The sequence below is a fragment of the Pyrus communis genome, chromosome 11 (genome assembly GCF_041283825.1).
Source record: "Pyrus communis isolate YQ-2024b chromosome 11, ASM4128382v1, whole genome shotgun sequence".
NCBI lineage: Eukaryota > Viridiplantae > Streptophyta > Magnoliopsida > Rosales > Rosaceae > Pyrus > Pyrus communis.
In genome coordinates this window covers 891,373-914,588 of record NC_142575.1, presented here as the reverse complement: position 1 = coordinate 914,588, position 23,216 = coordinate 891,373, and the positions used below count along the sequence as shown (strand labels likewise).

Below are 23,216 nucleotides of genomic sequence, written 5' to 3'. Positions count from 1 at the left end.
TATCTTAGAAGGTGGTAATTACGTTGTTAATGCAAATTAATCTTTTGGGCCGTTGACAATATGGATACCTGAGTCTCTAGATGAATACATGGATTGGGTCACGCGTCCACGGGAGATTTCTTCTCCGCGTCAATTCGAGAAGCGGCCGCGACCAGTCACCAAACCCAAAACCCATACTCTCTCACCGGATGTACCCGGTCAAACCGGTTACCCATCAGATCCATTTTTCTTCCTCCCTTATTCCTTTTGCCCTTTCCGCTTTCCCTTTTCATTTTTCAAAACCCACATTACCTCCCACCACCTTCAAACAACGTCGTCCGAGCTGGAGACCGATTCAACTCTTCATCGACTCGGCCTTCTAGGGTTTCCTATGAACTGATTGATTTCCCAAATCTGGTACGCCGATTCTCCATGAATTTTGCTTCACTTTAGCTACTACTGTATATCTATCTCTGTGTATATATATATATATATATATATATATATGTATGTATGTATATCTATCTGTCTGTTTGGTTGCCGAGAAAATCAGCGGGGATTTTCTCGCTCTTAGTGCAACGCCATTGGAATTTTCTCGAGATTTTACTCGCTGTTTTGCAGAAAATGTCTCGAGTTGAGCAGCGATGGGAGCATCTAGTCCGTGCCGTATTGAGCAGGGAGAGGATGGGGGCTGATGCGTATGGCCGGCATGCTACTGGAATTGCTGGAAATGTTCCTTCCTCACTTGCAAACAATAGGGATATTGATGAAATTCTGAGAGCTGCTGATGAAATCCAAGCCGAAGATCCCAATATCTCCAGAATCTGTATGTTACCCACTTCTTTTTTGTACTTTTTACTTCGGATTTTGATTTATATTTTGTATCTTGCTTGGGCTGTGGAAATTAAGTTTGTTTTCCTAAATGTGACATAAGAATCAACGAGGATAATTTGGTAGCTGGGGTGGGGGATTGAGTACTTGGTTTCTTTGGGCCAAAAGTATGATCGTCTGAGTTAATGAGAAGCAAAGTAACCCACCTTGTACATTTCCGCGACTGCTGTGGCCTTTCTCATGGTCTTAAAAGTTCCATAATTGTTTTAGTTTTTAGCTTATTCCTACTAGAGTTGTGGCTTTTTGCATGACATGTAGTTATGCAAGATTTTAAGCTACTATGAACCAAGATATATTCAAAATTGCATTACGCATAAAATTGATTGAGCATGCTTACCCATCCACATATGAGCTGAGAAATAAAAAAATCAACTCAATATTTTCCTCAGTTGTCGTGAGTTACACTAGGAGGCCATTCCTGAAGTGCATAACTGCTTTTAGAAAGAAGCTCAAACAGCTCACTTGGAATTTCTTACACAAAAGGAAACAAGATCTACATGAAAAAAAATACCTTTTAAATCTCTAAAATCGTACCCCTCATTTTGTCAGACCAGATTGGCTGATGGCAGTTCTGTTCTGGTTCGTTTAGCTTAAAAAAATATTTGAAAATGGGGAATCATCTAAAACTCAGTTGTTGCTGTAATTTGGTGGTGAAAAACCTGTATATCTTGCAAAATAATTAATTCTATGGTTGCAACTCACAATTTGAATGCGTTGATTGTCCCCCTGCAGTATGTGAGCATGCTTATTCTCTGGCTCAGAATCTGGATCCCAATAGTGAAGGAAGGGGAGTATTACAGTTCAAGACTGGATTGATGTCTGTCATTAAGGTATATTTTCATATGAAGGCAGAATTTTTTTTTTTTTTGGGGGTGGGGGGGGGGGGGTGAGTTTGGAGCTGTTAAATGTGTATTTACTTTTCATAAGCTTATAAATGTACTTATCATCTCTTTATCAAAAAGAATTTATGTGCTTATGTTTTGTAATCTATTAAATTGAAATTGTTTGTCCCCTTGTGCAAATTTCCAGCAAAAGCTAGCAAAGAAGGAGAGTGGAACCATAGATAGAAGCCAGGACATTGCTCGCTTGCAAGAGTTCTACAAACTGTACAGACAGAAGAATAATGTAGAAAAGCTGCGGGAGGAAGAAATGAAGTTGAGGGAGTCTAGTGCTTTCAGCGGGAACCTGGGCGAGTAAGTTTCTCCGTTCTCAATATGACTCCAAAGATGTGTTCTATTTGTTTGCTTATTTTCTGTTCATTACACTGTGATGTCTTTACTCTGGTATCTAATAAGTTCTGCCGATAATTTTTTCTACTATTAAATGGATTTCCAATGTTGATACATGAGGCTTTAAGTTTAGATGCAGGTATTCGTTCATGATTATCTGGAAGATTATATTAAGAATATTTTCAATAGCCTTCATTTAACAACTGTCACTTATCATGTTTTCCTTGGATGGGTATTGTTATTGTTTGGGTTACATGGTAGAAAGAAATTAACGGATATTTGAAGTTGTTAGTGGGACGGAAGCTGAGGAGGTGTGGGAAGAGGTCAAATATTGGGCAGTGCTTTTTATCTCCTATTTTTAGGAATATATCTCTATTGAGCAATATACTATACTGAAAGGCTGTAGTGTCTTGATTAGTCTTTGCCTTCATATTGATTTAGCTTCCTGTATTAATGTGCTTTTTATTTCTGCTACTGGTGAATTACTTGCCCACCCTACTCTTCAGACTTCTATGAAATAAAACTTGATTTGGTCACCTTTATTTGTTTAAACAGGTTAGAGAAAACAACAGTGAAGCGGAAAAGAGTTTTTGCAACTCTAAGAGTTTTAGGGATAGTTTTGGAGCAGCTGACTGAGGAAATTCCTGAAGAGGTTGGTCTTATAGTGTTACATATGTTTAATGCAAACTTATTCTTTATGGACCATGCTTGCATCATAGATTCATAATCATATTATTTAGTCTCCAACCCACACAATCACTATAGCCCCTGAACGGTTACTTGTCATTCCTAATGAGGTGTTTTGTTGGTTGCTTTAAATTAATGTTTTTTAATGGTTTTTTTTTCTTTTCTCAAGTTGTGTGTGCTCTCTTCAGCCAACTAGTGCTTATCAAAGCCATAATGTTCAGCCCTTGTTGACTAAACAAAGCACAAAGCACAAAACACAAAGTTATTGAAAAAAAAAACTCACTTCAATCTTAACAAGTGTCAAATTTACTATTTCATTTTTTATGTTCCTGTCTGGCGCATGATTGTTATATTTCCACCTGTTGTATCTATCTCCTACGTCTAGTTGCAGAATTGATTATATCTATTTTATATTGCAGTTGAAACGGGTAATGGAATCAGATGCGGCAATGACCGAGGACCTAATTGCCTACAATATTATTCCTCTGGATGCTCCCAACATTACAAATTCTATTGTTTCTTTGCCTGAGGTAATTGGTTTATTACTTACATGATTTAAGTTAACATCTTATGGTTAGTGTTTACTTTAATCAAAGAAAATAATGGCCAGGTACAAGCAGCAGTGTCAGCGTTAAAGTACTTCAGTAACCTACCAAAATTGCCATCAGATTTTCCAATCCCTGCTACAAGAGATCCAGACATGTTTGATTTTCTGCATTATACTTTTGGATTTCAGGTAATTGCATGCCTGATCACACTTTTTCTCTGAATCCAAATGTTGTCTTTGTCTTCCTTAGGTTTCAAGTTTCGACCAAGTTCTTAATTTGAATTTTACATTCTCTATTTCAAGAAATCTTATGGGACATATTGACAATTTGATTAGTGGCCTGAGTTAAGTAAATGCTACCATCTCAACACTCCACTGCCACTTACCCAGGACATCCTTGCTTCCATGAAGGATTTTATTCACAATTATGTTGCACTGTGGAGAAGTGGACATCTGGTCTTCTGTTTTATGTGAACTTTTTGTGTCGGTCTTCTGCATAAAAATTGTTGCTTCTTTGAACAAAAAAGAAAAACATTCAATTTTGTTTCTTCTAGAAAATTATAAGAACTGTGTTAAGCTGTTAACGTTATTATTAGTTACTGTTCCTTTTACTTTGGAACTGAATTTTCGTTCCATATTTAATCTGATAGTCTGATTTGGTTCCAAAGCACTATGATGCCAGTAATTTTCTGAGACTTGATGTTTCTTGTTGTGTGCCAGAAAGATAATGTCTCTAACCAGCGCGAACATATTGTTCACCTTCTCGCAAATGAGCAATCTCGGCTTCGTATTCCTGAAGTAATTGAAGCTGTAAGTTAAATATCTGTATTGTATGTAAGTTAAATATCTGTACTGTATGTAAGTTAAATATCTGTATTGTATGCTAGTCCATTCTGGGCTGACAAGGCATATGTCATTGTCATATGCACTTTCACCATTTTCTGTTGATAAAACTTCATTTCATATGAAAAGATTACTTAAATTTTTTACAATACTTGGGAAGATTTACATTCAGTCCATATGTTGTGCCTTTACATTGCTGCAGAAATTGGACGAGGCTGCAGCACAAAGTGTATTTCTGAAGTCCCTCGAGAACTATATTAAATGGTGTGACTACTTATGCATTCAGCCAGTTTGGAGCAAGTATGGACCCAGACCTGATTTAACACCCTTTCTGATTGTTCCTTGATTTTCTTATTGTTGTAAATTATGTTATAGAAAGGAGTTTGATGATAGAGACTCATTGAATAAGTCATTTTTGTGCAGTTTGGAGGCAGTTACCAAGGAAAAAAAATTGCTATTTGTTTCTCTGTACTTTCTGATCTGGGGTGAATCAGGCAATATTAGATTCCTTCCTGAATGCTTGTGCTACATATTTCATCATGTGAGTTAGTTACTTGATGCTATGAAGTTTGGTGGTGGACTTGGTTGTTGGTCTGCTTGTTCCTGTCTGTAGTTTTTTTCTTCGTCCGCAGTTCCATGCAATTTTATTGTGGTTGGTGGAGCAAATCAATTGCAATATACGATCACTATTTCTGACGTGTCCTTTGTTTTCACGTATAAAAGTGTGTTATGAATTTTGTCTTCTTTTCCTCACTGAATTAAAGTTTGTCCAAACGTGATATGCATGCTAAGAGATGCAATGACTTTTATAATGTGATTGCATATCCCATTTTCATGGGATTGTGCTATTTCTCCTATTGGTTGTGTCATTGTGGAGTTTACTTTTCTCTTCTACTTTCAGAAGTTCTTAGGAATAACCCTAGTTTGAAAAAGCTTGGTGTCAAATTTGAAAAGCTTGTTCGTCCTTTTGACCTTTATAAACTTTCTGAAACTTTCTTTTTTTATTTGTTTCCTGATTTTTTTTGGCATTTGTATTTATAAATTTGATAAGCTTGTTCGTCCTTTTGACCTTTATAAACTTTCTGAAACTTTATTTTTTTAATTGTTTCCTGATTTTTTTTCTGGCATTTGAATTTTAGTTTTTTATCACTGCTTAGCATGCTCTGTTATTGTGTGGGTCTTTCCAACTTTCTAATTGTATTTTGTTTCTGAAAATTATTCTTTCTCTTTTGAACCCTAAATTGTAATGTGCAGATGGTAAGGGAAATGGATGAAATTCTAAGGCAGCAGATTGCACAGCCAGCAAACAGTTGTACTTCTGACAAAGAAGTTTCTTTTCTTGACCAAGTTATCTATCCTCTCTATGAGGTTGTGGCTGCGGTACGTCTCTGGGAGGTCTTATTGGGATGTTCTTCTTTTTCATCCTTACTGTCTTCTCATTGATCTATCAGTTACTAACAAGATTATGGTGATTATTTCAAAATGGTCTCCTAATCTACAACTATGTGCAGGAAGCTGCAAACAATGATAATGGAAAAGCACCACATTCTGCCTGGCGCAATTATGATGATTTCAATGAGTACTTCTGGTAAGATATTTACATGATTGTGCCATGTAACATATGTTCACACCTTGAAGGCTAACCAACTTTTATATGCAGGTCACTTCATTGCTTTGAACTTAGTTGGCCGTGGCGCAGTGTGTCATCTTTTTTTCAAAAGCCAGTACGAAGGTCAAAGGTGGGTTTCTTGCCTGATAATATATAATTTTACTTGTTGGAACATGGTTGGTTATTTTCTCTCATTATATGTATGTACTTAATGCATGCTGAAACAAGTGCATCGATTTAATGAGTTAGTCAAGACCTTGGAATCATATTGTTTTCTTCAGTGGGCAGCATAAGAACTGAATTTTTAGAAAATACTCTGTTAGAAATTTTGACATAGAAAATAATTAAAAATTATTACCTATCTTGACATAAGAAAGTCTTAAGTGTTCTAAATTAAAAAAAAAAAAAAAAATTGAAAATTTAGAATCATAAGAATATGTGGTAATCTTACATTTAGTAATTGAAAGGCATTTGGAGTCCCTAAACCCTATCTTGACATAGAAAGTCTTAAATGTTCTAAATTTTCAAAAAAGAAAAAAAAAGGAAAAAAAAAAGAAAAAAAAGAAAATTTAGAATCATAAGAATTTATAGTAATCTTACATTTAGTAATTGAAAGGCATTTGGAGTCCCTAAAATTTTCAGCTATGCCTGAATATCCCTACCTCTGAATTGGCCAAAATGAAAGCCTCTTTTGTTGTTTTGTATATTACATATTGCTATACATGTGGTTAACATACACACCATATTTGTTACAGAATATACTTAAATCTGGCAGAAGTCAACATCGAGGAAAAACTTCATTTGTTGAGCACAGGACATTTCTCCATCTATACCATAGTTTCCACCGTCTTTGGATATTCCTTGTGATGATGTTTCAGGTTTGCATGCCTTACATGATTTCATTTCTCTTATAAATTATCTTTATGTGGCCTTGTTTTCCTTACCCCATTGGTTATACCCATGCCACTTGCTGGCTACCCAAAAGGAAAAAATGAAAGCAAAGAACAGTGAATAATCCTTCATAATTTCCTCTTGTTCAGAAATTATTTTTGTCTGTCTAGTAAATGTCGTTCTCCAGGGTCTCTGTGGTCTGGGTTTCCCTTCTTTTATAATTGTAACTTTTCTTTAATACCAGTTATGTTTTGTTTTGCAATGTATTTTGTCGCGATTTGTTAAAATTCCTTGTGCTTTATGATTGCTGTTGTAATAAATATGCTTTATCTGTGAACCTTCAGGGATTGACCATAATTGCATTCAATAATGGAAAGCTTGATTCGAAGTGTATTCGGGAAGTTCTCAGCCTTGGTCCAACATTTGTGGCAATGAAATTTCTTGAGAGTAGGGGTTTCTCTTCTTAATGGGCTGATGTTGCTTCTTTACTGTCTCAGTCTCGTAAAAATTTATAATATTGAAGTGTTGTAGCCAAAGATAGTCAGAAAAGGCATTTCATTTTGTTGCACAGTACTAGAGTTCCTTCAGTATCTGAGAAAATACTTCTTGTGTAGGTGTTCTTGACATACGCATGATGTATGGTGCATATTCTACAACAAGGCACCTAGCAGTTTCTCGAATTTTTCTCCGATTTGTTTGGTTTAGCACTGCATCAGTGGTCATAACTTTTCTTTATGTGTAATTTCCTAACGACATCTATTATTTAACATGTTTTACATGCTTTTATTTCTTATCTTTGAAGCTTTGTTTTAATGATTTTTAATCATTGGTAACATTCTATCTCTGTGCCTTTCAGGAAAGCTCTCCAGGAAGAGAGTAAACAAAATGGAAACTCAGTTATTTATAGACTGTATGTGATCGTTATAGGCACATATGCTGGTATCCAGTTCTTCATTAGCTTTTTTATGAGAATACCAGCCTGCCACAGTCTGACTAATCAATGTGATCGCTTTCCTCTGATTCGTTTTTTCAAGTGGATGCGCCAGGTTTTAATCTCACAACTTTCCCTTTTTGTTCTTTATGCCTTGATTTTTGTGTTCCCATCATATGATGATCTGCTTTACTGATCCATTTGTTTATTGTTTCCTATGTTGATTATCAAGGAACGGCATTATGTTGGACGTGGGATGTATGAGAGGACCACTGATTTTATCAAGTACTCCCAAAATCACTATTCTCTCTTAAGTTTAATTTTTTTTGGAAACTTTGTATGAACATTATAACAAGTGTTGTCTCTTATTGAATGCTGTATGCTCACTATGCTTACTTACCAAAAGTATAAAAAAAGAATTATATTAAGTATTTAAACATATAATGGTGTTGATTAAAAAGCTCAAGGGTTTTAAAGTCAGGATCCTTCTGGTGTTCTTTGTTCTCTTTTTACAGGTATTCGAATTCAAATAGCATTGGTAATTTGATGTTTAAACCCACTTGTGTGCTGCTAAGATTTTTTATTCTTGTTTTGTTGCAGGTATATGCTTTTCTGGCTTGTGATTTTGAGTGGAAAATTTTCATTTGCTTATTTTCTTCAGGTTTGTTATGTTGAACATTTTTCCGTGGCAGTGTTGTTCGTGAATCAGTTATTTAAATGATTGTGAATCAACTTCCTTTTCCCTTTTGTGCTAAATATTGCTTTCTAAAAGTTCTCTTTGGTTTACAGATCAAGCCATTAGTGAAACCAACTAAGACAATTGTGACAATGTCTCCTATACGCTATACTTGGCATGACTTAGTTTCTGAAAGTAAGCAACTGGTCTCTCATTCGATGGATATTTTATTTAAAGTTTGATATTTTGAAATATACTTTATTTCTAATTTGTTTTGTAACTGCACTGAATTAATACATTTAAAAACTTCAATAGTTAAGTTTAAAGCAAAATGGAGAATCTTATGGTTTTTTTATTTATATGTAAATGTGTCTTCTGTAAACAGATGCCTTTTAAAGCAGGATTCTGAATGCAAGTGAAATTTGGAACGATGTTATGATTCTTGTTTTCCATTAAGCTGTCTAATGTGTTATTAAAATCTTTAATTTTATAATAGCATATATGCGGAAGATGGATTGTAGTTAGAAAACATTTATTTTGGTAATATAGATCTCTTGGTTATAATCTTAATCTTAGTGAAAACACTAATTTTTCCTGATCATACTTCAAACTGATTAATTTTGTATGCTTGCAGACAATCATAATGCCTTGACAGTTGCTAGTTTATGGGCTCCTGTGATACTTGTAAGTTGGAATTCTATTATCAACATTATTATTTTGATTTTTTATTCACTCAAGTCTGCAGTCCTGCACTTTTGTGCTTACTAAACAATGTTTTAAAAGGCTCGCCTCAGGGTGCGCCTAGGCGTCCTCTGAGGCTGGGCGTGAGGGTTGCCGCCCCTGTTTTGAGGGAGTGGGCAGAAGGCGGCGGAAGGCGCTGCCGGAGCCGCCTAGGCATACCTTAGGGTTTTTTTTTTTGTTTTTTATATAATGGATGTGTGTGCTGTCTGCGTGCATTGTTATATGTGTGCTCATTGTGCTTTTCATCCTCTATTATATATATATATATAATATAATATAATATGTGTATATATATATATGTGTGTGTGCTCAGGGTGATTATTGATTAATAATCTTCCTTTTTTTAATATAATACATGTGTATGCTCAGTGTTTTTATTAAAAAATTTAGGTCCCGTGAGGCTTCACCCCACGCCTCATGCTTAGGCTGGGCTATCCCTCGGACGCCTTGCCCACGCCTCACGCTTTTAATAACTATGGAGTTTATGAGATCAGGGTTGAGTTAACGTGTGATTCATTCCAAATTAAAGCAGCTTTTGAAGTTTCTCAATAGGGGCTTAAAGTAGTTTTAATGGCAGCTACAAAGTTAAAAGTAAACTAGACTTCTGTTCTGAGGCCTTTATATATTCTTTAGATCAGAGGAATAACTCAATTCCGATTTACTAGTGCGTGTTAGTTTTCTTTTCTTTCACCTGACCATGATCCGGTCTATTCGTGCAGATTTATCTTTTAGATATCCATGTATTTTACACCATTATATCTGGTGTGTGGGGATTCTTGCTTGGAGCAAGAGATCGACTTGGAGAGGTCAGATGTTGTTATTTCAGCTGGCACTAGAGCAGTATCCTGGTGAGTTCTTATTAATTCTTGCTGAAATGTTTAATCTCTGTATTATAATCTCCAGATTAGATCACTGGAAGCACTTCATCAACTTTTTGAGCAATTTCCTGGAGCTTTTATGAACAATCTTCATGTGCCTCTTCCTGACAGGTTATATATATGTATTTCATTCAATTGATTGATTTTTTTCATATAATCAGCAATACCACAATTTTTTTATTATCTTATCTCAAGTCTTTAAAACTAAAAGATTTTTTTTTTCTTTTTTTTTCTGGCAGGACTTCGCAACAGTCTTCCAGTGAGGTGAGCCTGTAAAATTGGGGAAAAGAAGTCACCTATTACTAGTTGATAAATTTAACTAATCATTGTTGACTTTTACCTAGCTGAAATATGTTGAATCAATTATGACTTACTTTAATGGTTTATTTAAGTCCATTGCAAAATTTACCTATACGGTGTGTGTTTCAAGGACCTTGAGAAGAACAAGGTTGATGCTGGTAGATTCTCTCCGTTTTGGAATGAGATTATAAGAAATTTGAGGGAAGAAGATTATATCACCAACTTGTGAGTATTGAAATTATTCCTGTGATTTTACTGTACTTTTGCACATTCTTTCGATTACTCGTCAGTTATTTTACTTTCTTCCAGAGAAATGGAGTTGCTTGCCATGCCTAAAAACTCTGGAAATCTTCCCTTGGTTCAGTGGCCCCTTTTTCTTCTCTCTAGCAAGGTCATCAGTTCTTTAATTTTTAACGTGCACTCAGTTTCAAGACATTCTAATTGTACATTCAATTTTTTATTTTTTTTTGGGTAAAATACTACTTCAAAATTTTTATTGTATTTAATATTTGGTTATGTAGATATTTGTGGCCAAGGATATTGCTGTTGAGAGCAGAGATTCACAAGATGAACTTTGGGAGCGAATTTCAAGAGATGACTATATGAAGTATGCTGTCCAGGAGTGCTTCCACATCATTAAGCTAATCTTAGATGAAATATTGGAAGGCGAAGGAAGGATGTGGTAAGTTTATGTTTGAAGATAAGAATGCTTCTAATATGAGCTCCCATTTAATGAGCACATGTTTGAGTGTAGGAAAAAATTTATATAATTCTATCCCATCTTATCAGGGTTGAACAGGTGTACAAGGATATTCATGCAAGCATAGAGAAGAAGACTATTCATGTTGATTATCAACTGAATAAGCTGCCACTTGTGATATCAAGAGTTACTGCATTAATGGGAATTCTGGTTTGTATTTCTTTATTGGTTCCTTGATGTAATTCTGGTTTTTATAAATGGATATGTTGTTTCAATCTCATTACTAATATGGTGAATAGAGTCATGTTGCCTGTCCAAGGAACATCTAGGTTGCTGAGGCGGACTCTTTTTTTCCCATTTCTTTTGTACTGGCTGATGTCTTGGGTAGCTAGATAGGTTCTTTGCTACCTTGTCAGATGATGTCTCCTAATATCCGTAGCCTTATTCTATTGTTCTAGATGTGTTGTTTATAATTATATATGTTTTCAAGCTACATATATGTATCAGGGCACTTCTTTTCTATTTTTGTTAATGTTTCTTATGAGCAACCCCTTCTTGCTTGGATGTGGTATTTGTTTTTATAAAAGTATATATTTGATATTAAGTTTCCAGTTGTTAGGACAATGCTGCCAAGTGGTTTAAGTTATGTCTTTTCGTTGTATGTGTGTACATGTGTGCATATGACAATTCATTTAATTGTTATACCTAACCTTTGCATTTAGGAACATAAAAGGGAAATGGGGTGGACGGTTTTTTTCTTCAAATGGGTTGAGACTTTTGGTCTGAAAGTAAGAAATACCTTCGATGGGAATCTTGAACAGGGTTTTGTCCTCTTTGTTTGGGCGAGTGATAGTTGTGTAACGTTTGGGAAGGCAACTTTCTACAATTTAAATTATCTTTCTGAGTTTTCTTTTCTTCTAATTACATAAAAATTGATATCGTCGTAAAGTTATTTGTTTGTGCTTTATTCTGGTATATCGATTTCTTTTTAGTCAAATATACCACTTCGTTTATATAATGCACAGAAAGAAGGGGGAACACCTGAACTGGAGAAAGGTGCAGTTAAGGCTGTTCAAGATCTTTATGATGTTGTGCACCATGACATCCTTTCTATGGACCTGAGGTCAGTTAAACATGTATGTGTACGGATAGTGTTTCCATTGCTTGATTCTACTCTACTTATATCACTTTATTGGCTGCCAATTTTAGGGGAAACTATGAGACATGGAAATTGTTGTTAAATGCAAGGACAGAAGGTCGTCTGTTTGCAAAGTTGAAGTGGCCTAAGGACCCTGAGTTGGTATGTTTGAGTAGATTACCTGACCTCCTTAGTTGGGTTTACGTTTAATGTTCAGTAGTATGTTGTGCTTCTGCTTCTTTTTAATTATCGAGGATATGCAGAGATCGCAAGTCAAAAGATTGTATTCACTGTTAACCATTAAAGATTCGGCTGTCAATGTACCTAAAAATCTGGAGGCAAGACGCAGGCTCCAGTTCTTCACAAATTCCCTTTTTATGGAGATGCCTGCAGCAAAGCCAGTCCGTGAGATGTTATCGTTCAGGTAATACATTCTTCATCTCCTTTTCTGTAAGATTGGTGTGCTTCATATGCCTGCCTTTCTCATCTTTTTCTTCATGTGCATGCAGTGTGTTTACTCCATACTATGCTGAGATTGTGCTGTATAGTATGGCTGAGCTCCAGAAGAAAAATGAGGATGGAATATCAATATTATTTTACCTTCAAAAAATTTATCCAGGTAGTTTTTTGATTCCTTTAATTAGGATCTTATTCTTGTTTCTTTGTGCTTTATGATGTAGTTGGTGTGCTTATGTGCACAATTAAGTGTCCGAAGTTGGGGTTAATGGTTTCTTCTTCTCACAGTCTGCTCAGGTGATATTTTAGAGTTTATTTGTTAGATTTACAAGAGGTTGAATTACTGAAAGAGTCATCCTGGCCAGCTTTGTCTTAGACTCTTAGGTTATTGTGTTTCTTCCTTTCCCTGTTTCGAACCATATGTGTTTTATGCAGTATTTTATTTTCTAAATTTTTTCATCTACTGAGCCTAGTGCTCCATCTCGGGGGTTGACATCCGCCCCTCCTCACCCCTGTTCTTGTTCTTTTTCTGTTTCCATCTCTTTTATACATCCTTGTTTGTTTCATTTAGATGTGTATTTCATTTGCACAGTTGCACTATGGGTAAAGTTTATGGTTTTGATAGTAGATGTTGTCTTCCGGCCTTGCCTGATATTTTGACATCATTTTTCTTGGCAGATGAGTGGAAGAACTTTCTTGCCCGAATTGGCCGTGACGAAAATGCTCTTGACTCTGAACTCTTTGACAATTCCACTGATATCCTTGAGCTTCGTTTTTGGGCCTCTTACCGAGGTCAAACATTAGCCAGAACAGGTAAATATTTTTCATAATCAATGTCCATGGTTTCTTCTTTCTTTCTCTCTCTCTCTCTCTCTCCCCCCCCCCTTCTCTCTCCCTCCCTCCCTCCCTCCCTCTCGCTCTCCTTCTTTCCCTCCCTCCCACAGATACATTTTTATTTTGTGAGTTCCATTTAATTCATTTCTTTCTTTCATTGTTTATTTTATATATTTAATACCCCTGAACGCGTGTGTGCTTGTCTTAGTGAATTCATGGGTTTGCCGCTAAATATCTAAGTTCTGTGATCTGCAGTTCGTGGAATGATGTATTATAGGAAAGCTCTTATGCTTCAGACCTATTTGGAGAGAATAAATTCTGGAGGTTGGCAGCATATTTGTTATTATTATTTGTTCTCATTCAGTTATTATTACTAGTACTACTACTTAGCTGCTACTTATACTGTTTCATTTTATCGTATTTTGTATATTTGTTATTATTATTTGTTCTCATTCAGTTATTATTACTACTACTACTACTTAGCTGCTACTTCTACTGTTTCATTTTTCATATTTTGTCCTGCTGTTTGATCCATTTCTTTATCTGTTAGAAGGAGCAGATGTGGAGGGTGCAATTTCCAGTAATGACGCAACTGATACTCGAGCGTTTGAGTTATCTCCTGAAGCACGTGCTCATGCTGACTTAAAGTTTACATATGTTGTAACATGTCAAATATATGGAAAACAGAAAGAAGGCCAAAAACCTGAGGCTGCAGATATAGCAATGCTTATGCAAAGGTGAATTGTTATATGAACTAATTATCAATGGAACAGTCACCTTTCATTCTTTTTCACATTGCCCAATTCCATGTGTATGGCTTCTGCATTCCTATGGGGTGTATTTTGTGCGTTTTTTGTGGGATGGGGATGGTAATGGTATTATGGTTTGTTTATGCTAGTTTGCACAGTGCTCAATTAACTTGGGTCTAACATCAGGGGATAGGTTGGTCAGTGTTAGATTGGATTAGTTTGTTTTCTTCTCCTCTTCTTTGAAGAGTCTCTTATGGTTTGACAGGAGTGTTAGGATACAGTTAGCCCATCCTCCATTTCCTTCGCATAAGAAACCCATTTTATGATTAATAAACATTTGTTTTTGAACAATTTTTTTTTTGTCATTAATAATAAACATTAAACAGTAAGGATGGTTGAGAATTAGATTCCTTCATTCTCATTGGTCATTACTGTATAACCATTTTCGGGTATCCCTTTTTTGTTGATTGTTTTTGGAGTTTTGCATCTATTGTTCTTGTACATATTATGCATCTGTAATTTGCTTGTCCTTATCCTAACATTTTGGTTATTCTTTCCAATGAAGTTGTTTGTATTTTTGTTGGGTGTATGCTTAAAAAATTCTACCTGACATAATCTTCTTTACATAATTTTTCTATTTAATTTGTTGTTAGATATGAGGCTCTTCGGGTTGCTTTTATTGATGAAGTTGAGACTTCGAAGGATGGTAAAGTGCACAGAGAGTTCTATTCAAAACTCGTAAAGGCTGATATCAATGGGAAGGACAAGGTTCAATATTTTTTATTTTGCCTTATAATTTATGTAGCACAGACCCTCTTTTAGGATTTGAAGGGTTCAGTTATTTTTTGCCTCTCTTTCTTTGGTTTTATTATTATTATCATTTTTTTTTCTCTTTTGGATTTATTGACTAGTTTTACCGTATGCATACATAAAAGCTTAATCCCATATCTTCTAACTCTGGCACCTTGAAAGAAGAAATCTAGAATTAGAGATCGAAGTGTCATTGTCTTCCAAGATCTATCTGTTTAGTTTGACTTTTAATGGATAAACTACTAATACTACATAGTTTTATGTCTTACATGTATGGAGTAAAAGCTCGTTTAATTATCCCTACTAATTTTTCTATATTTAGTAGTTCTAGGTTCGAGGGATGCTAGAATAGATATGCTTTAGAAAACATGTTACCTTTTCACTCTTGTTGACATTATGTTTCTTTTATGTTAACAATTGCTTGGATTTCACAGGAAATCTACTCCATAAAACTGCCTGGAAATCCGAAACTTGGTGAAGGAAAACCGGAGAATCAAAACCATGCAATTGTATTTACTCGTGGAAATGCAATTCAGACAATCGACATGAATCAGGTAACCAATTGTTTTTTTTCTTTTCCCGCTATTTCATGTCTGATATTTTGTGTTGTGTTGCTCTGCTAGAGATTTTTGGGTTAATGCTAAGAAACTCATACCATGCTTGTGTTGACTACTGGTTTACGTGATATATTATGTGCCTTCCATCTTGGTTGGTAAAAGTTAGAATTCATAACAGAAGTGTCGTTAACTCTGATTGTGGAAATGTATTGTCGATTGTAATTGCTTATTTGGAAAACAGAAGTGTTTTGAACTCTGGTTGTGGATTAGTATTGTCAGGATCTTTAAGTAGTTTGTAGTCCAGGTTGTTCATTATGTTCTATTGTTTTTCTAATTAACTACAGTGTATAATCTTTGTCCTCTTGTAGGATAACTATTTTGAGGAAGCTTTGAAGATGAGAAACCTACTTGAAGAATTCCATACTGATCATGGTATCCGACGCCCTACAATTCTTGGCGTTAGAGAGCATGTCTTTACAGGAAGGTGAATTTAAATTGTATCCTCTGGGTTTTATCTTAATAGAGCAAAATTTGTTATTTGTTTTAAATAGTAGTGTATATTTTGTGCAGTGTTTCTTCTTTAGCATCATTCATGTCCAATCAGGAAGCAAGCTTTGTAACTCTAGCTCAGCGTGTTCTTGCAAATCCTCTGAAGTAAGTCCATTGTGTGATGCCAATGCATTTATCAGCGTCCCTGGGTCTATAAAATCTAGACTTGAAACTGACATAATAGGCCATGTACAGGGTCCGTATGCATTATGGTCACCCTGATGTGTTTGATAGAGTGTTCCACCTAACTCGAGGTGGTATTAGCAAGGCTTCTCGTGTAATTAACATTAGTGAAGATATCTTTGCAGGTATGACTCTTGGTTGATAAATTGCTGTTGTACTTTTTTCCCCCATGTACTGTCTTCCTGCACTCTGTATACCTTAGTGAAACACCCCCTGAAAACTTAATATTGTTTGTTAAAAAACCCAGAAAACTGAGTTTTTTTCTTAGGCCCTAAATGGGGATTATTGATAAAGTTTGGGGCTTGAATTAAGGATTAATAAACAATAAATTAAGGGCTTCAATAATTAGAACAAAATAGGCAATTTATTGCCGGCAAGTGTTTGATGTTATGCTTACTGCTAAATCCCCTAAATTTTTTAATTTGAATGACAAAAACCATCTTTTCATTTTCTCATTTTTGTTTCTAAAGTTTTAGACTAACCCCAGGGCATTGTTTGATCTCTTGGATTGCTTCTAGAGTGCTAATTGAGATGCTAGGTGGTTGACGGCGTATGTGTCAATATAGGCATTCAAATTGTTTTTAAAAAGGATTTAATTCAAACTTCATTTGGTTTTGTTGTGCAGGATTCAACTCAACTTTACGCCAAGGAAATGTGACTCACCACGAGTATATTCAGGTAGGTTTCTTTTGTTTTTCTTTTTCTCATTTGAGAGTTGAGACCAAGGATGTGAGATTCTAATAACAATTTTCAGGTTGGCAAGGGACGAGATGTTGGGCTCAATCAAATTGCTGTATTTGAGGGGAAGGTTTCTGGTGGTAACGGTGAACAAGTTCTAAGTCGAGACGTATACAGGCTTGGGCAGCAATTTGATTTTTTCCGGATGCTGTCATTTTATTATACCACCGTTGGCTACTATTTTTGTACAATGGTATGTACTTATATAATCTCATTATCAAACAAGTTCTTCCTAACAGTTATCTTAGTTATTCCAAATGGAGCTTTCTTTAAATATTGTTGTCTCTAGTTTGGCTTCAATAATCAATCATAATGCTTTTTCCATGTATTAAGATCCCAAGTTGTTTTTATTTTTACTGCTTCATACTCACATGTTTACTGCCTTTTAAGCAATAGAATTGTTTTCCATTGATATATATAAATTGGTCATTAAGCTACTTGATTTTATATCTAACTAGTCTTGTTTTCTTTGCTTGTGCAGTTAACAGTGCTGATGGTATATGTTTTTCTCTATGGAAAAATATATTTGGTAGGTTTTGTTTTTGCTGACCTCATGCTACATTTTCTATGCATATGTGGTTGATAGTAGTAATCATCAGTCTGTGCTGATATATGCATGCATGTTTACTTCTACCCATGCATGTCTGTTTAAGCAAATTTTTTAAGCTTATATGCCATTGATGGTGGAGATTTGGTACTGTAGGAATCATTTTTAGGTTTAAATCTGCTTAATCTTCAATTGTGATGTATTTGGTTTTGGTTATATTATATATGTAAAAGAATGACACAGGTTTCATGAAAAATAAAAAATAAAAAATAAAAGCATGGCATAGTTAAGTTTCCTTTTTCTTTTCTCCTCTTGTTTTATGCTTACCTTTGAGTGTGTGCGTGCTTGTGGGTCACGTGAACAATGTACATTCTAAATTATTCTCATGGCAACGTGTTCTTGTTTTAGGCATTATCTGGTGTTGAGTCAAGGTTGACGGACATAGCTTTGGTGACAAAGAATACAGCGCTGACTGCTGCTCTTAATACCCAATTTCTCATCCAAATTGGTATCTTCACTGCAGTCCCAATGATTCTAGGCTTCATCTTGGAACAAGGTTTCCTGAGGGTAATCACACTATTCTAATTGGTCTAAGTGATCTAGCTTGCTTATTCACATTAATCTGTTGACTTTAGGCATGCAGTTTAATCTGTTTTCTTAAAACCATAACTGTGATACTAATTTTAATGGTATGAGCAACGATGTTGTCACTACTGTTGTGATCCACTACTCTTAAATGAAAGTCATTATTAGCAGTACACATTTACTTAAAACCCATTACATTTGGGAACTTGGTGGAGGTCCTATCTTTCAAGAGGTGCTTGAAAGTAGTTCACCCTCTTGGTGGAGGTCCTATTTTTCTATTTTCAGTATATTCTGGTATGGTAATAATATGTTTCGAAGAAAGTTTAGTTTCCCCCTTCTTGACTATTTTCCAATTTTTCCATTGACTCCTGCTGCAGGCCATAGTCAGTTTTCTCACAATGCAGCTGCAGCTTTGTTCTGTCTACTTCACATTCTCTTTGGGTACAAAAACTCATTATTTTGGCCGGACTATTCTTCATGGTGGTGCAAAGGTTTGATTTCCTGCTTTCCTTTTCATGATTCATTAATTTCTTTGGTAGATGACATATCAATTTATGCTTATTTCTTTACAGTATCAAGCAACAGGCAGGGGATTTGTAGTTCGTCACATTAAATTTTCAGAGAACTACAGGCTCTACTCTCGCAGTCATTTTGTTAAAGGGTATGGTTCCTTGTCACTTTCTTTGTTTTATCTCTCCTCTGTTTTAATAATATTTTGATTCCATGTTTATAAGGCAAACGCTACCAATCTCAAAAATAACGCAGTTTTCAGATTTTTTGTGTTCTATTTAACTTGTTTACTTTGTTCTTCTCAGATTGGAAGTAGTGCTTTTGTTGGTCGTGTACCTTGCCTATGGCGATAATGATGGGAGTGCTCTAACATATATTCTTCTCACAGTGACCAGTTGGTTTATGGCACTTTCTTGGCTCTTTGCTCCATATTTGTTCAATCCGTCTGGTTTTGAGTGGCAGAAGTAAGTTCTGTTTCATTTACATTCTTTAAATTTGTTATTCTATTGTACTTCATTGGTTAACCCATTATATGTCCTTATAGGATTGTGGAGGATTTTCGAGATTGGACAAATTGGCTTCTTTACAGAGGTGGAATTGGAGTTAAGGGTGAAGAAAGCTGGGAAGCTTGGTGGGAGGAAGAACTGGTAATACCCATGATGCAAGATTCCTCCTAGTTATCTTCAGTCTTTTACCCCTTCAATTGCTTTACTTGTTAAAGTTAATTTCTAGTGACAACTTCTGTTTAAGCACTGTCTAGACAATAATTAATTTTTCAGTCTAATGGTGACCCTATAAAATAAGAATGCTTGTGATGGGGAGTTCTTGAAAGAATCTGGTGTATGCCTGCCCCACCCCAGGAGCATAAGCTTCAAAAAATTACCATAGGGTAGATTGATAACAATTGGTAACTCTGGAAAAATGCCCACTCGTATAACCCAGGAGATAAAATACATTACAAAAGAGGATTGGTAAGTTACCAGTTCAGTAAGTCTGGTACCAGATACTTTTGAAATAGGAACTGTACTAATGAAAGTACCAGGTTGTTAGGGGTTGGGGTTCCCCAAAACGCGCGAGTTGCGTAAGCAGCCCCTCTTAAACAAGGGTGTGATATGTCTTCCTTATCTAGACCCTTCTTATACTGGGTCATCATCTTGTGGAACCGTTATGTTACAATGTTGTAGCCTTTTGTCCTTGTTTAACTCCTCAATCACTGTCTCAGTGAAATTGTGTGCTTTCATTGTTTGTTTTTTGGTTGCTCTATTGTGTTGTTTTTTATATTCCCTTGTTTATGTTCCTGAGATTTCATCTGCAGGCACATATTCGGACTTTTGGTGGTAGGATTGCGGAGACAATTTTGAGTCTGAGATTCTTTATCTTTCAGTATGGCATTGTCTACAAGCTAAATGTGAAAGGAGACAGTACGTCATTGACGGTAATAGTTTATTTTATATTAATATGGGCTTTCCTTCCCATTCCTTCAAAATGCATCCTATTTTCCTATGCTTGTAACTGTTGCACTTTGTTGTCTATCCCGGGTTCAGCAATTTCTGGGTCTGTATATGAGCTGATGCGTTTAATATTTTCTGATCCTTCATGCATTTTCTTGCCCTAATATTTCATGTTTTACTGTAGGTGTATGCCATCTCATGGGTGGTTCTGGCAGTGCTTATACTCCTTTTCAAGGTGAAATTGAAACTACTGAGCGATAGCATCTATTTCGGCCTAAATTATGTGATGCAAGTCCTGTTTCTATGTGATTAATAATTTTTTTGCTTTGGTTTCACAGGTGTTTACCTTCAGCCAGAAGATATCTGTTAACTTCCAGCTTGTGCTGCGTTTCATTCAAGGTGTATCCTTCTTGTTGGCGCTTGCCGGTTTAGCAGTTGCAGTTAAATTTACAGATTTGACAATTGCAGACGTTTTTGCTTCGATTTTAGCCTTTATACCCACTGGGTGGGGAATCCTTTCTGTAAGTCTTTTCATTTCCTATTCTTTTATTTCTTTTCTTACTACTCCACACTCGTTTATGTTAAGTTGTAGGAAAATTAAATTGGAACAATTTGTGTTTTGTGTTACGCATATACAATTTCCGTTCGTTATATTTTAGCCTGACCAAATTACTTTGGGAACCGATTGTGTAATTGAAAATTAGTTGAGTATGTATCAGTAATGCCCTCTTCCTCCCGTTTATATTGACGTTAATCTGTGTGATGTTTTCCAGATTGCTATAGCTTGGAAACCGTTGATGAAAAAGCTTCGCCTGTGGAAGTCCATTCGTTCCATTGCCCTTCTATATGACGCCGGGATGGGGATGATCATATTCATACCCATTGCATTATTCTCATGGTTCCCATTTGTATCGACATTCCAAACGCGGCTCATGTTCAACCAGGCTTTCAGCCGAGGGTTGGAGATCTCTCTCGTCCTTGCCGGAAACAACCCCAACACTGGAATATAGTCACCGAGTTTTTGTTCCCTTTGTGTATCGTTTTAAGTAGCTTATGTTCCCCGGTAAACGTATGGGTAGCGTGTAATCTTTTTGGTTCTTTGATCTAGCTTGTCCACTAATCGTTGTAAATACTAGTGTATATCATTGATCGTGTCGCATTTCGCCATTCGGTTTAGTCGCTTGTGTGCCGCTTTGTGTACGAGGAATGTATACTGATAATATATAGAGTTTTTAGCGACCAAACTATCAATGATTTTCGAGATTTTGTGGCTTGAAGCACTTCGTGAACACTTTCTTTTCTGAATCTTTACTGGTTCGTTTCTTTTGATACTCGGGTATGCATGAATGAACTCGAAATTGCGTCTACGGAGCTAATAATTTAGACCAATTGTTCTTGCTATATTAAGTTCGAATCTCATAATTCTATCAATCAAAATTGAAGGCTAGAAAAGTCCCAATTGAAATTTCATCCTAATTGGACCCAAAGTTGCCCGTGTGGTTGCCAAACGCTCAAGGCAGTCAAATTTTAATGTCAAGTTAACCATGCATGTAAATGACATTTGCAAGACGCGTGATCGCGCAGAGATCAACAAGATTTAGATTGAAACTTTGATCTGGATTAAAATTGATAACGAGTTTAATTGCAAAGGTATTATTGAAAGTTTTTTTTTAATAACGGTATCAGAAAGTTAGGATTAAATAAGGTTGTGTGGAAAGCTAGAAAATGACGCAAAAGTTGAATTTCTTAACCGTTTTCCTTCCTTGACAAAGAAGTTGATGGTGTTTTCCTTCCTCGGGGGGCTTTTGTGAATTGTGACAGATGGAGAGAGATGAGTGCTTGCCAAAGCTTTTGTGATAAAAAGAAGGTAAACATCACGGAATTGGATCCCATCGGATCCACTTTGTGGGATCTCCACATTTTAACCATTCATTGTGTATCGTGCGGTTAGAAATTATTTGACTTTTTATTTAAAATTAAACACAAATAATATTTGACGAAAATTGATTACACGATATAAAATAAATGGTTAGAATGTAGAAATCTTGAGAATTCCTACAAAGTGAATCCGAAAGGAATCCTCTTCCAAACATCACAAGGACTTGGAGTAGGATTCTCTCCCCTATTTTTTTTTCCTCCTCTTCCATCCTCTCCTATTTGAACGGTCACAGTTAAGTCATGTCAACATCTTATATTAATTTTTTTATAACAAGAGAGAGATAAAATAAGAGAATATGAGAGTAATGAATGAAAGAGGAGGGGAGAGAACCCTACTCCAAGGACTCAACCGGAGCCACAAATGTAAAATAAATATTCGTCCCAAAAAAGATGCACTAAAAGTTGGGGCGTGATGTGATGCGAGCAAGCCCTTTGTAATTCCAAGTTTACACACGAGATTAGTTTAGAAGTTTTTATTTTATTTTATTATTATTATTATTTTAAATGACTGAAATCATTTTTAGAAAAAATGTTTTTATGTTTCGGAAAGTACTTAAAGTTATTCATGGTAGAAGTTACATAAATAGTGCTTCTTACATAAAGAATTTAAGTATTTTTTTTTTAGTATTTACTTACATTTTATTAAGAATTGATTTAAAAAATATTTTCACAAAAACCGTATCAATCGTTTTAAAATGACTTCTAAACAAGCTTACAATCTCATTATTCATCACCAAGAAAATGTTATATTGCACTTATTTCTTACGTAAAATCATTGAAAAAGACATGAGTACCGAATGAATATTTCCGAGTGACAACGTTCAATAATATTTTATATTTAGACAATTATACTATATAAAGAAGTCACAAGGTCGACAATCACGTCCCGGGATTTTCAAAATTAAAATATTTATACAACCTGTTTTTGAAAAATTGAATAAGCAAAACGCTAACGAAAATAAGTAAAAAAATATAAATATACAGAATGAGAATGCTTGAAATTAAAAGATTTTAGGACAATCTATCTAAATCAATCTTAGATAAGTAATAATAATTCATATGCAATTGTATATGGTCCAATATCGTAATGCATAAACTGTTGAGTTTATATTTATGCATCTAAAGTTCTAAATTCTTTTGAATTTCTACCTTACATTCTAGTTCGAAGCTCACCCCTCCGTTGTAGTAAATTTTATAAATAAAAAAAATCCTATATTTGGTCTTTCATTGTGTACCAAATTATACTATTTGTTGTAAAAGAAAAATGCC

At 35.3% G+C, this 23,216-nt stretch overlaps 1 protein-coding gene across 2 annotated transcripts; it reads left to right on the top strand.

Annotated features, from left to right (window-relative positions):
• Nucleotides 1-260: 260 nt before the first annotated feature.
• GSL10 (glucan synthase-like 10) lies at nt 261-21,286 on the top strand. Of its 2 annotated transcripts, none has more exons than XM_068482729.2 (52): nt 261-396; nt 601-805; nt 1,603-1,700; nt 1,900-2,063; nt 2,655-2,751; nt 3,206-3,316; nt 3,397-3,522; nt 4,054-4,143; nt 4,379-4,476; nt 4,600-4,717; nt 5,431-5,556; nt 5,688-5,764; nt 5,837-5,915; nt 6,541-6,663; nt 7,021-7,123; nt 7,291-7,414; nt 7,533-7,722; nt 7,840-7,892; nt 8,208-8,268; nt 8,397-8,478; nt 8,918-8,967; nt 9,744-9,830; nt 9,928-10,013; nt 10,142-10,166; nt 10,333-10,427; nt 10,512-10,593; nt 10,724-10,884; nt 10,992-11,112; nt 11,928-12,025; nt 12,112-12,202; nt 12,304-12,464; nt 12,550-12,659; nt 13,175-13,309; nt 13,586-13,654; nt 13,884-14,067; nt 14,733-14,847; nt 15,324-15,443; nt 15,815-15,930; nt 16,017-16,100; nt 16,191-16,303; nt 16,804-16,856; nt 16,933-17,109; nt 17,398-17,445; nt 17,872-18,030; nt 18,426-18,539; nt 18,621-18,709; nt 18,864-19,022; nt 19,103-19,205; nt 19,874-19,993; nt 20,194-20,244; nt 20,348-20,530; nt 20,783-21,286. In XM_068482729.2, the coding sequence occupies exons 2-52, from the start codon at nt 604-606 to the stop codon at nt 21,017-21,019; spliced, it is 5,718 nt and encodes a 1,905-aa protein (XP_068338830.1). In that variant the 5' UTR covers nt 261-396; nt 601-603; the 3' UTR covers nt 21,020-21,286. The 2 variants fall into 2 exon arrangements, with proteins under 2 accessions (XP_068338830.1, XP_068338829.1); XM_068482728.2 differs by having other exon boundaries at nt 13,881-14,067.
• Nucleotides 21,287-23,216: the final 1,930 nt, after the last annotated feature.